General features: G+C 35.9%; 1 protein-coding gene across 6 annotated transcripts in view; it reads right to left on the minus strand.

Annotated features, from left to right (window-relative positions):
* Positions 1 to 14,357, minus strand: part of LOC106174726 (myosin-VIIa) — a 74,208-nt gene that overhangs the window by 15,978 nt on the left and 43,873 nt on the right. For all 6 annotated transcript variants that reach the window (XM_086997036.1, XM_086997032.1, XM_086997033.1 and 3 more), the window contains 10 exons: positions 14,212 to 14,340; positions 13,762 to 13,935; positions 13,077 to 13,304; positions 12,567 to 12,710; positions 11,921 to 12,189; positions 11,488 to 11,657; positions 7,913 to 8,100; positions 6,019 to 6,140; positions 5,537 to 5,703; positions 3,141 to 3,232 (listed from right to left, as the gene is read on the minus strand). In XM_086997036.1, coding sequence (XP_086853162.1) covers positions 3,141 to 3,232; positions 5,537 to 5,703; positions 6,019 to 6,140; positions 7,913 to 8,100; positions 11,488 to 11,657; positions 11,921 to 12,189; positions 12,567 to 12,710; positions 13,077 to 13,304; positions 13,762 to 13,935; positions 14,212 to 14,340 — 1,683 coding nt within the window. The remainder of the gene's footprint in view (positions 1 to 3,140; positions 3,233 to 5,536; positions 5,704 to 6,018; positions 6,141 to 7,912; positions 8,101 to 11,487; positions 11,658 to 11,920; positions 12,190 to 12,566; positions 12,711 to 13,076; positions 13,305 to 13,761; positions 13,936 to 14,211; positions 14,341 to 14,357) is intronic.

Here is a 14,357-nt window from a genome sequence, read left to right on the forward strand (position 1 = left end):
TCAAGCCAGGGTGATTCAAAACCTACAGATGAGTCAAGTTAATCATCCAGAGCTATGGTGTCATCAGAGTCCAACTCCCCTTTGACTGCCACGCAGCATTTAAGGCAATTTCAAAATAAAAATAGCCTTAAAATACCTGCTTCTTTTTAAAGAAACTCCACTGCAGTTTTTCCTTTCAGCAGAAGGAAAAAAAAGGAATCCTCTAAACTGAGTGTCAGTCTACCACAGAACTGGCTCCCACCTAGTCTCTAGCATGCACAGAATACATCTGATCTCCCGCCTCGTGCCTCACAGGACCCCCATTATACCATTCATAAGGAAACAACATCAAAAAACAATAGGCACCATTCAATCTTATCCCGATGTCAGGCGCCACCTATACCACAGCATGCCATGACTCGGGATATTTTGCAACTCATCATTATTCATGCTGCTTCAAGGGCCCTGTATAATTGCAGTGGAGGGTGAGACATGGATGAGAGGGGGCCTTGTCCTGCAAAGCTGGATGCAAATGGGACGGTGTAATGAGTTTTCTTGAGACAAGGCCTCTTTGCAAGGTGATGACACTTTTGTGTGACCAAGGGCATATTTTTCTGATCTAAAGAGGGCAATGAAAGAAGTGGTTTATATGCTGGTTTACAATATGGCTGGACTTTGAAACACAAAGATACTTTCATATTTTGGTTTATCTGTGATATAACATATACCCTATAACTATAGTGATATGGAAATGCAGGGTGGGTGGAATGTGTTTCAGAAATATCACTCTATAAAAGAAGACCTCCAATTGTCTATGACTAGGCTTTTATTGACAATCAAAGTACAATTTGCCAGCCCAAATACATGCAAAGATATAAATCGCACTGTAGTGCTCTGTATGGGTGGTGCATTAAAGGTGAAAATTTTGACATGTGAATGGAATATGTAAGAAGACTTTGCTGCCAAACAACTGTAAATTTATCTTGATATTAATTACATATTTCAAATTTAAAAACTCACTATTTTCACAGTGGCAGATCATCCAATTAATAGTATTAGAAAGTTTCCAAGCATTTATGAAATCTTTTCTCTCTTTTTAAATACTTAGTAATGGAGTGAGCAAATTCTGAAAAAAAAAAAAAAGTTTGAATACTCTCCCCTGAATTTCTTCCTATTTTTGGATAATTTCCTTAACCTTCTTTCACCAATAACAAGGACAGGATCTGCCATAATTTACAACTATATGAATTACAGTAAACAGTTTTTCCTACATTATATATCCTTTTCTTTCCTCTCAAAGACTGCTCTACAGTTCATCTAATGATAATAATGAACATTTACGGAGAGATCTCTAAGATGACCGCTGTGCTTAAAATGGCCCTTAAAACCATATTTAAACAAAGCATGCCCCTTTCACCTTGTTTGTCTGCTTGGAAAAAGTCATTTTGTAAGAAGAGGTTCAAAATGGGAGAGCAGAACACAATGGTATGTCTTGTTGATCTGATCTCCTCTTTGATAATAATTTTGGTAATGCGAAACACGAGCTCCTGCAGATAAAGATAAACATTCAAGCTGAAATTTATTGGTCTGAACTGAGTTTTTTTTTCTATTAGCAAAGATTGCAAAACTTGTTACAGATGTTTTTATGTTACTTTATAGAAGAGAAAGAAGAAACCTGATTGCTAAAAAAAATTCAAAGAGGACTTTTGTTTTTAGATGGCATATATCTTCTTTTCAGACATTCTGAGGTGATGGGTGTAAAATTGAAGATGAAATGAAGCAATAAATAAATCCTGTTACCTTGAATGTTAATTTGTCAAATAGGTCTGTCACAAAGCTTAACTGACTTGTTCCTGTTTTTAGTTTATTCAAGTATCAGATACTTTTTTATAATCAGAGTATGCTGATTAAAATGCATTTCATCGTGTTAAAAAATCTTTACACTTGATAACTGCATAGTCTGTAATACCTCTTCATAGTTCACAACTCTACTGCATTCTATATTAATCTTCTGAGTTCCAACTCAAGTTACAAAAATGCATATTCAAGCAATACCACTGTAACAAGGAGAAAACTATCTTAATTTCATGTCAAAAAAAAAAAAAAAAAAATCATGTGAAATTTTCTAACAAACATAACCCTCTGACACTGCAGATTACAGTCATCTATTACAAATGGTTGGTACACCTATGACAAATAGTCCTATCTGTCCATGAAGTCATGCAATCATAAGGCTAAAACAATGGGAGTACATATATCAGAGAAAGAGGAATCATGTCTGGATCCTAATTATCAAGAGACTTATCTAACCCCCGAGGTCGGCTGACTCAGGAAAACTTTGTATGGACATGCAACGTGGCCTATCAGCTCGTAATTAGGGGATGTTGAAGCAAGTTCATTGCAACAACATTGTTATACATTTTGATGCAATTTGATAAAAATGGGATTAAACATTAATCATATATTCCCAGATCTACCATAATCACTTTCTAATAGTCAACTTCTGTGAGATCTGGTGCAATTACTGAGTATATTACTCAGGGTCAGTTAGTCTGGTTCTGAATACTGCCCATGGTGGACATTGCATGATGGCAGCCATTACAGCTAGTTGGCCAACTACTTCATACTGTCCTGGGTAACGTGCACTCACCATGTGGCATACATACTTTTGTTACGTGAAACACCTTTCTATTCTCAAATGAGATTTTTGGCTACAGATTTGTGTCAAGATCTACTTTTTATGGCTTACATGACTTGGCAAAATGAAATATTTGTTTACACATGCACACTCAAACAAACATATTTTATTGCAAAATGGATTTATTAATTCAGTGCCATCAAAATGTTTCTCTTAGTACATGACAAGAATGAGTATCAAGAAATAAGCCACATGGCAATTTCTCACAAATTCCAAGTAATCTAAACATTTCATAATGTCAAAATTTGATTAAAATGGTTAATTTCTCAATAAATAAATAAATAAATAAATAGTATTAATGCACTAAAGAAAAAAAATTTGGCTTAAACAAATTTCAGAATGCAAACCACAATTTCAAATATTATCAGCAACACTACAGTTTTGAGAGAAGTACACTGAATATATTCTTCTCAAAATTTGTGAGACATTACCTTACTTTCAAAAGAACTGATAATATACTTACATGTTTCAGAGGGGGCTCAAAGATCTGGTCCGTTGTCTCGTTGCTACCTCTCGTTCTCTTAGACGGGTGGTCTCCCATGTACTTGAGTATAGGTAGAGACAGTTAAGGACTTACACTAAATATTACTGAGCTCATCCCAGAACATTTCAGACAAAAAAATGTAAAATTTTAAAACAATTTTAGCTGTACATGGCCCTGATACAATGGATAAAAAATGTAAACATTTTTAAGCAGATCAGAGATAATATATATTATGCAAAGAGTGTCTTAACAATACTTCATCTCTACAATGTATATATAAATGTAATCAGGGGCGGATTTAGGCCGTCTTCTGGGTCTTCCGGAAGACGGTCAGATTTTCAAGTTTACATTGACGGGTATCTAATTTTTTCTGTTGGAAGACGGTCAAAATTGGAGGATGAATCAACAAAGATAATTTGGAAGACTGTCAGTAAACATCTCTGAATCTGCCCCTGGTAATCAGATTATGCATACAAAACCACAATAAATATACAGAGGTGCTTTAGACTGCATTTTTTTTCTTTTCCTTGGCTCGTCAATACAATAAGAAAATCTGAATTATGTAGGCAGAATTCAAATATTGTCTCCAATGTCTACCTCCCAAACATCAGAATCTCATTGAAATTCTGTTTATATTGTTAAACATACTGTTTTATAGACAACTAATGTGCTTGCAGGAAATTAATGAACTGCTGGCACAGATAGATCCAGAAAAATTCATTTAATGTGGAATCAAACCTGGACATGTTTTTGTTCAGATGCACTTGTAATTGCAATCACACAGTCGTTTCTAGAAAATGTGATTTTAACTTTAAAGTGTCACTGAAAATACTGTTTTGGTCCAATTACCCCTTCTCTCTCTCTCTTCCTCCTATATCTCTCTCTCTCTCTCTCTTCCCTACTAACAAGCCAATTAGTATTCATGAAATGCAATAAAAAGCCAATTCAACACACATTAACACAAATCCCTTCATTACGTAACAATGTCTTCTCTGAAACGACCATTAACACCATGACCAATGGTCAGCAGAGGACCATCAGCTCTCACCTTGTCTACCTCTGACACATTAAGTGTCAACTGCCCATTCAATTATATAGTCTGGCCACTGGTTTATCATAATTATGGTATCCCATCATCATGCAAAGTACCCAAAAAGTACTAGAAGGGGTCTCATCCATCTACATGTATCTTTAATATAACATTTACCATTCTTTGTTAGTAGTTATAGAGACTATAAATGTATGAACATTCTTGTGCTCAATAAAATATTTTTGTTATTTATTTATCATAAATCTCATACGGACAGGAGACAGTTTTGATACATGTGTTTCTTGAAACAAAATGGCAGGCCCATGGTACTTAAAATCAAATATAGTTATCTTATAGAGCCTAGATATTATGTTATTTTCTTTATAACAAAAAAAAAAAAAAAAAAAAAAATTCAGATAAAAGGTTGCTGAAGTATGTGATATTTCCCTAGTAAATGTTGATTTGCTGAAAACAACATGCAATGCATTACCATGATAATCAGTAAAAAATGTGTTATTTGGGGAGGAGGGGGGGATGTATCACAAAAAGCCCCTGATTATGACGTGAACAATTTTCTTCTCCAACAAACTGGCAAGCCTGCCATGCATTACTGACAACAAGTACACCACCTGGCAGTGTGTTCATTAGCAGGCCCTACCTGAGGCATAACACACCCCTCAGGTACACTCTCATTAATTCAAGCTCATACATATGAAATAAGAGGCGTTATCAACTCTTCATTACCTCACAAAAAGGCTTACTGTGTCTCAATGGACAGAAACCACATCATTATGTTCATTGATGCAAAACCTGCCTTGGGTATGGTAACACATGGGAAACATGTATGTTCTAGTATATGAAAAAAAAGTAAAGTCGTGTCCATGTTGTAGCACAAACATTTTAACTATCATTATGCCTTGCCCTCTTTTTTCACATAAAAAAACATGCTGGTACTACTTTGAAACGGTTTTCATTATCTGAAGAGAAGATGATAAAAAAAGACTTATTTTAAATACCTTATGTCAATGTTAGTGTGTATTTCAAATTGCTATTTTTCCTGGACCTCATCACTGCTCTCATAGGTCTTCTCTTTTATATCTTTTCTACCCCTCATCTCCCCCCAAACTCACCCCCCCCCCCCGCCTTCCCCACTTGTTGACTATGCTCACTTTAATGGAATGAAGCTGTGCAGAGACATCCTACAAGTTTGTTTCAATCAATATGATCACAACATGAAATGCAACTCTGAACAACCAAACTGAGCCCTTCTCAACCAAAAACACATTCTACATGTCTCAACCAAGCACATTCAACCCTTCACACCTATCACACCCAGAAAGGATATAGAGGAAGCAGTTGATTGATTCCATGCTGAGCTCTTCTTTCCCGAGGAGTTTCTTCAACAATGGCTGCTTGAGTGGTTCCTTAGAGTAGCGCCATAGCTCCTCCTGTCGTCGTCTCTTGGCACTGGACAGGGAGAGAGTCTTAGACAGGGTTCTTTTGGGAGGAGGTCTGGAAGGTTTAAAATATCAATAATTATCAAAGGACATCTATCTTTAATGATCAGGGATGAGGCTGCCACTTAGTGAAAAAGTCAGAAAAATATGGGGTGGGGACCCTAGACCAATGATATTTTTGCCCCCCGAAAGGTTGGAAATCCACAGAATGATAAAAAATCCTTAAATGATTAAAATGTCCTATTACTAGTTTACATATATTATTTGTTGTACCCCTATATAAGTGACACTGACTTTGAGAAGAAAATGTGTTCGAATTTGATTCCAAATTTTAAGGGCTAACACTGGAGAGATCAAGGTTAATACCCACCTAAAATGGTCGAAGGAATACTCCATCAGTGTATGTGGTTTCTCACTGGAGTCGTCAGAGCTCACTGCATCCGAGTGGATCAGGCGCTGAGACTGCTCATCAGCTTGCATAGCGAAAAGATTCTGTCCATGAAAAAAAGAGAAAAATTATTTTACAAAGTGTAAGAAATTCTGGTGCATTTAAACACACTGACCTGTATAGGTCCCATTTTGATACTAAACCTCTTCAAAGTCTTTCTGGGTAATTCTTGACTTCTAAATCCCAACCATCAAGTAATACTTCACCGCTTGATTTTAGTTCAACAAGTTCGCTCAAACAGCTACTTATGACTGGGCCAGAATGTGCTGATAGGTCATCCACACAGTAACGTGCAGAATCAAGCGATGCCAAAACTGAATTCAGTTTTCTAGTCGACAGCAATCCCCATTTCGACTTCTGAATAGCTAGAGACCAAAAAGGTGTGCTGTCACCATTCTATGCCTGGTGTCACTGCGTCTGACGTTAATGCACATTCTGGCATAGCCTATCTATCTTGTAGTTTATTTGTGTCCTGAGTTTTTTTTATGCTTTGCATTTATGATACATACGTAGAACATATCCAAATACCTGCCCAATACTCGCCTCAACATTTAGCAGAGTGTACTGAATACAAATGAATAATATGGCAGTTTACAATACTATACTTTCACAACTGTGTAGCATGGCTGAATGCTGTGAGAGCTTTTTATAAAAGTGGGTGGTTTTTGGAACACACGTAAATGGCTCCTGGCCAATCATCATGTTGGAATGGTATCAAGGACACCAAACAACCCATCTTTGATGACATCAGTACAGAATTCTCTTACACTCACTATACTGTGGCACGCGGCAAATCGACACCATCTTTGATGACATAAGAACAGATATAAACAGAACTTTTTCACACTCACGTGTTCTGTAACATCAACGTGTTGTTTTTCACAACCAATAAGTTATATAATTTCTTAGTTTTAGGTGTATTGGGATATTGGCAAAGATGAAAATTGGAAAATCACCAAATTTCCCTTACATTTTATGATGCACAGAAGTATTGTCAACAACTCCGATAACCTCATCATTAATACACCATTTCCTCATCATTATTATATCATTTTTAATCAACATTTATTTTGTTACACAATTTTAAATACTTAGTCAATCCTATTGGCAGGTTCATTAATTAGTTTCCTCTTGCAGCAGAAAATGTTATTTTTACACGAAAGAAAATAGGGGTAGGAGATGGAATAAACTATAACGCATCCTGCTGGGAAGTCATAAACAGAGAATATTAATATCCAAGTAGATATCATTGTTTTTCTTTTAACCAACAGATTCAAAACATAGGAAAAAGGAAGGCAGGAGAATCCATTTTGCTACAGAGAATTCTTTTTGGGTAAGTCATATAAAAATATGTAATTTGGATCAATTTATATTTCAAACAGGATCTTTGGACCACAGAGTACGTTTTTTTTTTCTTATGAGGAGAGTGTGTACATGCATGCGTGTGTGTGTGTGTGTGTGTGTGTGTGGGGGGGGGGGGGGTCCTATAACCATTTTCTAAAACAAATACTTTTGTTTCTTTTGAATTATTTTTCATCACATTCTGTACATTACAAATTTGCACAGGCTTGACCATTCTCCACAGTGGAAAGAGGTGTATCTATTTCAGGCCCACAGCCAGTAATTTGAAAAGGAGGGTTCTTTCTCTAAAAAGTAGACCTTTTGCCATGAAACCTCTGTGTACCTAGATAAAATTTTGCCCAGAGGGGACCTTCTCTTAGCAAAAATTGATTTTCTTTCGAACCCACCGAACCCCCTTTGTCTACAGGCCTGTATTACAGCTCCTATGTAAATGCTCTGTGGTGTAGACACTTACCACAATATCTTGTGGAGGCTTGGTGATGGTAGGCAGCACGTAGACGCACTCCGCGGGGAAGTCTCCTTTCTGTCCTGTTCTGGCGCATATACCAACGCACCATCCCGAGCTCATGACCGTCTCTCCATTATCCTGGTCCAGCACGATCAGGTCGCCCTTCTGGAAACTCAGGAAAGAGGAGCCCTCGCCTAGAAATAAAAATGATAAAAATTTGTGAAAATGTGCAAATAGTGAAAATAATAATAATTTTAAATAAAATAAAATATAAAGGATTGAACTATTTTTTGCTGCATCTTACTTACATCAAAAAATCTTTAGGCAAATCAAATTTTAGAGCAAACGATGACAGTCCGTCATCACTTGAGCAAAATTTAAAGTCTGTATGGACCAGACGGTAACAAAAATGTATAAATATATCTCCAGAGCCATCTGGGAAATAAAATTATTCTATCCCCCTAATTATGAAATGGTTTAATTACACTGAAAACCATAAAAACTAAACTTGAATCACATAAAAAGTTCATTATAACAATATTAGTGCAATATTTCTTGTAATTATGTAAAAATGTGTTAAAACTATCAAATTATAAGACATCTTGCAGTAATTGCACGCACTTATAAACACGGAGACTTTGTACCAATTGACTTAAAGTTTAACATATTCAGAAAATTGATTTTTGGCCAATTAGGTCTGACAACTTCATCTATATTTTTGACAACCTGACAGAATACTAATGAAAAAGACACCAATTGTGAAATTAAAAAAAATAAATAAATAAAATAAAAAAATACACAAAAAATTATGACATTAATTAAGTGTTTTATGTAAGTCAAACCAGCTGCTTATGTAATAAAATTCTAAGTGATAAATCATATGCTTTACAAAAATGGTAAATCTATTTAATATATAAACACTATTTCAAGTGAATTACACAATCAAAGCTTATACTGTGCAATAAATAGCAAATCATAGTCGGGGAACTAGTTTCAATATTAATAAAATCTTCAACATAAAAAAATGGCATAACTCTCACAAACACAAATACTGTGTTTCAATTATCATTCAAAAAAGCCAAACTGAATGGCACTGCACCTTAAAAAACTGCAATGTCAATAGGTTGTTACATTTGCCCAATTGTTACTATTATATATCTGTAAGTTCAAGAAGAGAATGTTGTGTTGGTGCTAAACCTGGCAAAGCACCAACTGGACAACAATGAAGCTTTGCTCTGCTGCAGTAATGTCCCTGTAGGCTGCAAATCATACTGTGATGATGATTATCTACATTAAATATATTATTTTATATGTAATTTCTCCTGAGAACATTTGGTAATTAAAAGAAATACCATTTTACTGAATATACTCACAGTGTTTATCTCAATAATTCTGTATATTCTCCACGCCTATTACAATGCCACTATGAATATTTCAATATAAAGAATAATTCACATATGACAGACTGAAAAATCTCCTTTAAAGTACAGTGTCACAGCTTGCTGTGGTCTGAGCTAATAGTAAGTTGTAACTGGAGTAACGTCCCTCCTACTAATGCTGGAGTTACTTCGCTCAACACTAGGTCATCATAGAAGACAGATCTCATTAAGAGATATGAGAGTCCCACTGCCAACTTGTCTAATAGTACATACAGTGCCAGCTTGGCTTTGTAAAGTTGTAGCTGTAACAAGCACTAACAGAAACATCAGTGCTGTAAACAGCATGGCACATGAGCCATTGGAAGATTTTTTTTTTGTCAAATAAAGATTAAGATGGAGGATTTATTGTCACGGCATTGTGTCATCTTTGAAATCTGTGACATAATTTAGAAGTATCAGCCTGGCTTACGAACTATGAAATAAAAGTTTCTTTTTTTTTTTCAGTGTTGGACAGAGCAGCTAAAGTCATGGTGTTATGTCATCTTTGAAATATATGACATAATGAAATAACAGCATGGCTTAAGAACTAAAGGTGACTTTTGGAGATGGAGCAATTATTTAAAGGGCACTGTGACATCTATGACATGTGAGACAATATAAATATTATCGCGGCTAATGAGCTGCCCCACTGTGGCTTTTTTTAGAGTTGGATGGAGCAATTATGGACATGGCGTTATGGTATCTTTGACATATGTGACAAGGTTTGCCTGTACTGAGTGGGACATGAATAATCTATGTAGTGTGTCAGATTTTTGATTACATACTTGGATTTTTATCTGCAAGTTGAAACAATTGCAACCATTTTATGTGTGAGAGGGACTTTTTAATCTACTTCAAATGGCAAAATGGCAATGAAACTAACAAAAAAGGTATTTTTGAAAAATATGTTTGCTACTATACAATTAATGCCTGACAAATAAAAAAAATAATACAAATAGCAAAAGCCTTTTCCTGCTGCCAAGCTATAAGACATACTTTGTGCAGTAGCTAGTATGTGTTCAGCAAGCAATTGTGCTACACATGTAGATTAATAGTGTCTTCTCACCTAGAATATTGTAACAAATGGCTGCATATGCAAGAACAGAATATTTACAAATATTCACACACATCCCACAATAGCTTCCTATCCTTTTCTGAATGTGAATTATAAATGAGATGACACAAGACCCTAAATAAGATCTACTCAAAGAATGTCCCTTTAACACTTGATTAATGCCTACATCATTCAGATGAAGCATATCTCTAATTTTAATTAAAATATACTTAGGATCTTAGATTAAAATCCAAATCTAATGACTGCTGCCAACTACATATAAAGGAGGCTTTTTTATTATATGTAACTGACACCTGTAAAACAACAGGAAGGCTTGTTACATTAAAACTAACGACTTCTTCCTTGAAATTAAATACACAATGAAAAGATAAAGACTTGAATTCTCAGCCCGATTGCATGATATTAACTTCATGCTTAGGTTTGCAACTGCCAAGATGAAGACATATTAGGGCTATATCTGAAATCTTAACTTATTCATGAACTGTGGGCATATAGAAATATGGTGTGTTTAATTGAAATTAATGAGCTAATTAAACATGAATTAATGGAGACCACAGCTTTTAAGAGCTGCCGGACTTCTCTGATACAAGCCCTAATTGTGGATGATGTTAAAAAAGATAAATCTTGATGTGAGACTTTGGGGGATGCATGTCAGAATGGATAGGAAAGGGAAAAAATTAACTAAATTTGTGCATTATAGTTTCAGCTAAAAAACTGAAAGATTAACAGCTATTTTGAGTTCCAGATTTGACAACATTGCTCCTTACTGCTTAATTTATCCATCAGCATATATTTAGCCATATCATTAGCACAGTATGTCTGCATCTATAAAATGGGCAAAACTTGGTCTTAGATTTAGAATTATTACTAACTGATATCCTGTGAAAGCAGACTGCCTTAAATAAGATGTTGGTCTTAAACTTAAAACCCAACCAATGCAGCTGTATGGTAACAGTTAACAACTCGATGTGAAAAGAGCTTAAATTTTGATCCAAATGAAGGTTCTTGTGTAAAACCTACCCCTAATACACTTTCCAAGAAATTTAAGGGTTAATTTCATATATAATCAGATAATATAAAACACCTACCTGGAGAACTGTAATCCTGTATTGCAATCACGTATTTTGACCTCTTTTTCAAACCCTCCAGGAAGGTCACCACAAGGTCGCGGATGTCCTCTGCGTTTGGCGAGGTGAAGGTGAATTCGTCCCCTTTCACTGTGGCCAGAGTGAAGCTCTGCCCATGCATTTTACCCGTTCTGAAAAGCAAGAGAACATTTGAATAAAAGATTGATTTTCCAATGAGTAGGCAAGTCCTTAGTAGGCCATGATCTTTGATATAAAACTTTTGCAGTATTGATGGGACTTAACTGCTCCTATCTTGGGTTTAACTCTCCTGAAGTACAGGTACTTTTACCCTTTATACGCTTCTCAAAATGAAGTTATAGGAAAATGTACAAGTACATAAATAAATAAATAAATAAATAAATACATTAACTATAAACAGTCTAATATGTTTTACCTGCTACTAGAGACAGCAGTGATCTCTGGGAAAGACAACTCCAGAAGCACTTGCTCCTGGTCATCCACCACATACACGCCCGTCCAGTTCACAGCGATTATGACATCATTCTTAGGCAGGCTCGGCCCAGCAAACTTGTACGCCTCGTAGAACCGAGAGAAGAGCAGCGGCCATTTGTATTTTGCATAGTTGACGATGTCCTCCTTAACCTTCAGACCTGGCACCTGGTCACGCTTGAAGTAGCTGTTACGGTGACAGTTTATGACACCCTAAATATTGCATAAAAATTATGATATACTAACTGACATTTCACAAAATCTGACTTATCATTAATAAAAAGTAAATAAATTATACATCTGTTGTAATAATCATCGAGCTAAAAACAACTATTTTAGCCCCAAAGTCCAAAAATTTATAACTGACTAATTATCTAATATGAAGTGCTCAATCTTCCAGTAGTAATCTTTTGCAGCTGCATACTGTTAACAGCCTGAAGGATATAAAAAGACATAAAGGAATGGAGTCTATCATATTCCTCATCTGTATCATAATCTCCACAGTGCTGCAGAAAAAGCTATCTTCATCCTATTTTGACAATAACAATAATAATTATAACAGATAAATAATTAAATAAATAAGTGCTCACATTCATCCAGTAGTTGATGGTCTTATGCTGCAGGCTGCTGTCAGGTATATAAGAAGGCAGTAGGGAGTGGAGACGCTCAGGCACCATGTCTGTTCCATAGTCTATGTAGTACTGCTGGGCAGCTATCATAGCCAGATCTTCATCCTGTAAGCAAAGTAAAGCAATGCTGTCAAATGTACAGACAAAACAGCAAATAATGATACGTAAAATAGGTTATTTAGTCAATTTGATGCAATACTACAAGAGCTTAACAAAGCTATTACCATCAAATTCTAATGATTTACAACAGCTGACTTGGACAATAGCAAAATTTTAAAAGCACAGGGCTTGTGGGGCATGGGATTTAAGAGCCACTCATACAAGAGGGAACGCTAAGCTAAAAATAAAAGAATCAAGACAAGCAGCTCATCTATATTCTTTGAAAATTAAACTCTCTTCAATATACATAAAAGCTGCCATCCCAAGCAACACTCCAAGTCCTATATTCTCCAAGCACCTGCTATAACTTACCTTCTCACAGCGATATTCTCCAAACTTGATCCCTCGCACCACCTGCTGGTAAATGAGGTTGGTGGCGATGGAGTCGTCGCTCGGGTCATGCCAAGGAGCAAAGATCTCCTTGCGGAAAAACAGTCGCCAGGGGGCATTGCGTTCCTGAGCCCCTTGCTCCTTGGCGTACTGCTCACACTGTGATATGGCGTCCATGACGTGATCGCCTCCACTTCCTAGAGATGATACCTGAGAAGACACACACGAGACTGATTACGACATGAATTTGACGCATGTCATGTTATACAGGGATGAGACTGCCATTAAGTGAAAAAGTTGGAAAACATGGTGTAGGCTACAGGGGGTAGCCAGGGCCAATGATATTTTCGACTCCTAAAATGTCAGAAAATCCCCTGATACCCATGAAAATCTCATCCCTGGTTATATGATGTCAACATGATAAGAAGGAATAAGAATGTCAAAACTATGATTTTTGTACAGGTGTATAAACTGATATAATAACACGTTAGTGTATAATATATGGAGATACATCCATTCTGAGTAAATTTGTTACATGAAATTTGCATATCTAATGCAAGACAAGCTGCTGTCCACAAAAAAATGGGAAAAAAAAAGAAAAATCACATACATACAGTATAAAACTGTAAAACCTCAAGTACAACAGAAAACACTTCATCCCACCAACCTTGTCAAACAAGGCAATATACAAGGAGAAGCCAAACTGGTCTCTGAGGGCTATCTTCTCCGCCAGCTGGATACACAGCTCTTTAGCCGTTGTTGCAGAATCCGCCAGCAGTGTCTTGGTGTTGCCATCCATGAATGTGATGGGCAACATCAAAGGTTTCTTGGATTTTGTAGCCTAAAATACAGCATAAAAGATTGCAAATGATTGTGAAATATGCTAATATTGTGAAAGCATTTTATAGTGCATTGAAACATCCTTGTCAATATTTGAACTTAAGTAGACAAGGAAGATGTATATCAATGAAACAGTCCAAGTTTATAATATTGCTTTTAAAATGAAAGCAAATTTTATTATAATTGTATTATCCAGGTTTTAACCACAAATAAATAAATAAATAAATAAATAAATAAATAAATAAATAAATAATTATAATTATAATAAGTGGTATACCTGTAGTTCCAGCCAGCTGGGAGGTTGGTTCCTGGTCCCGTTAACCAAGGTTCTCTTGAGGCGTTCTTCACAGTAGGGGGCGTAGCCTGGAGGACCGTCATTGATAAAACAGCGCAGGTACTTCACAAACTGAAGGTTGAAATATC

The sequence above is a fragment of the Lingula anatina genome, chromosome 10 (assembly GCF_051362555.1).
Source record: "Lingula anatina isolate TDL-2025a chromosome 10, LinAna3.0, whole genome shotgun sequence".
Lineage (NCBI taxonomy): Eukaryota > Metazoa > Brachiopoda > Lingulata > Lingulida > Lingulidae > Lingula > Lingula anatina.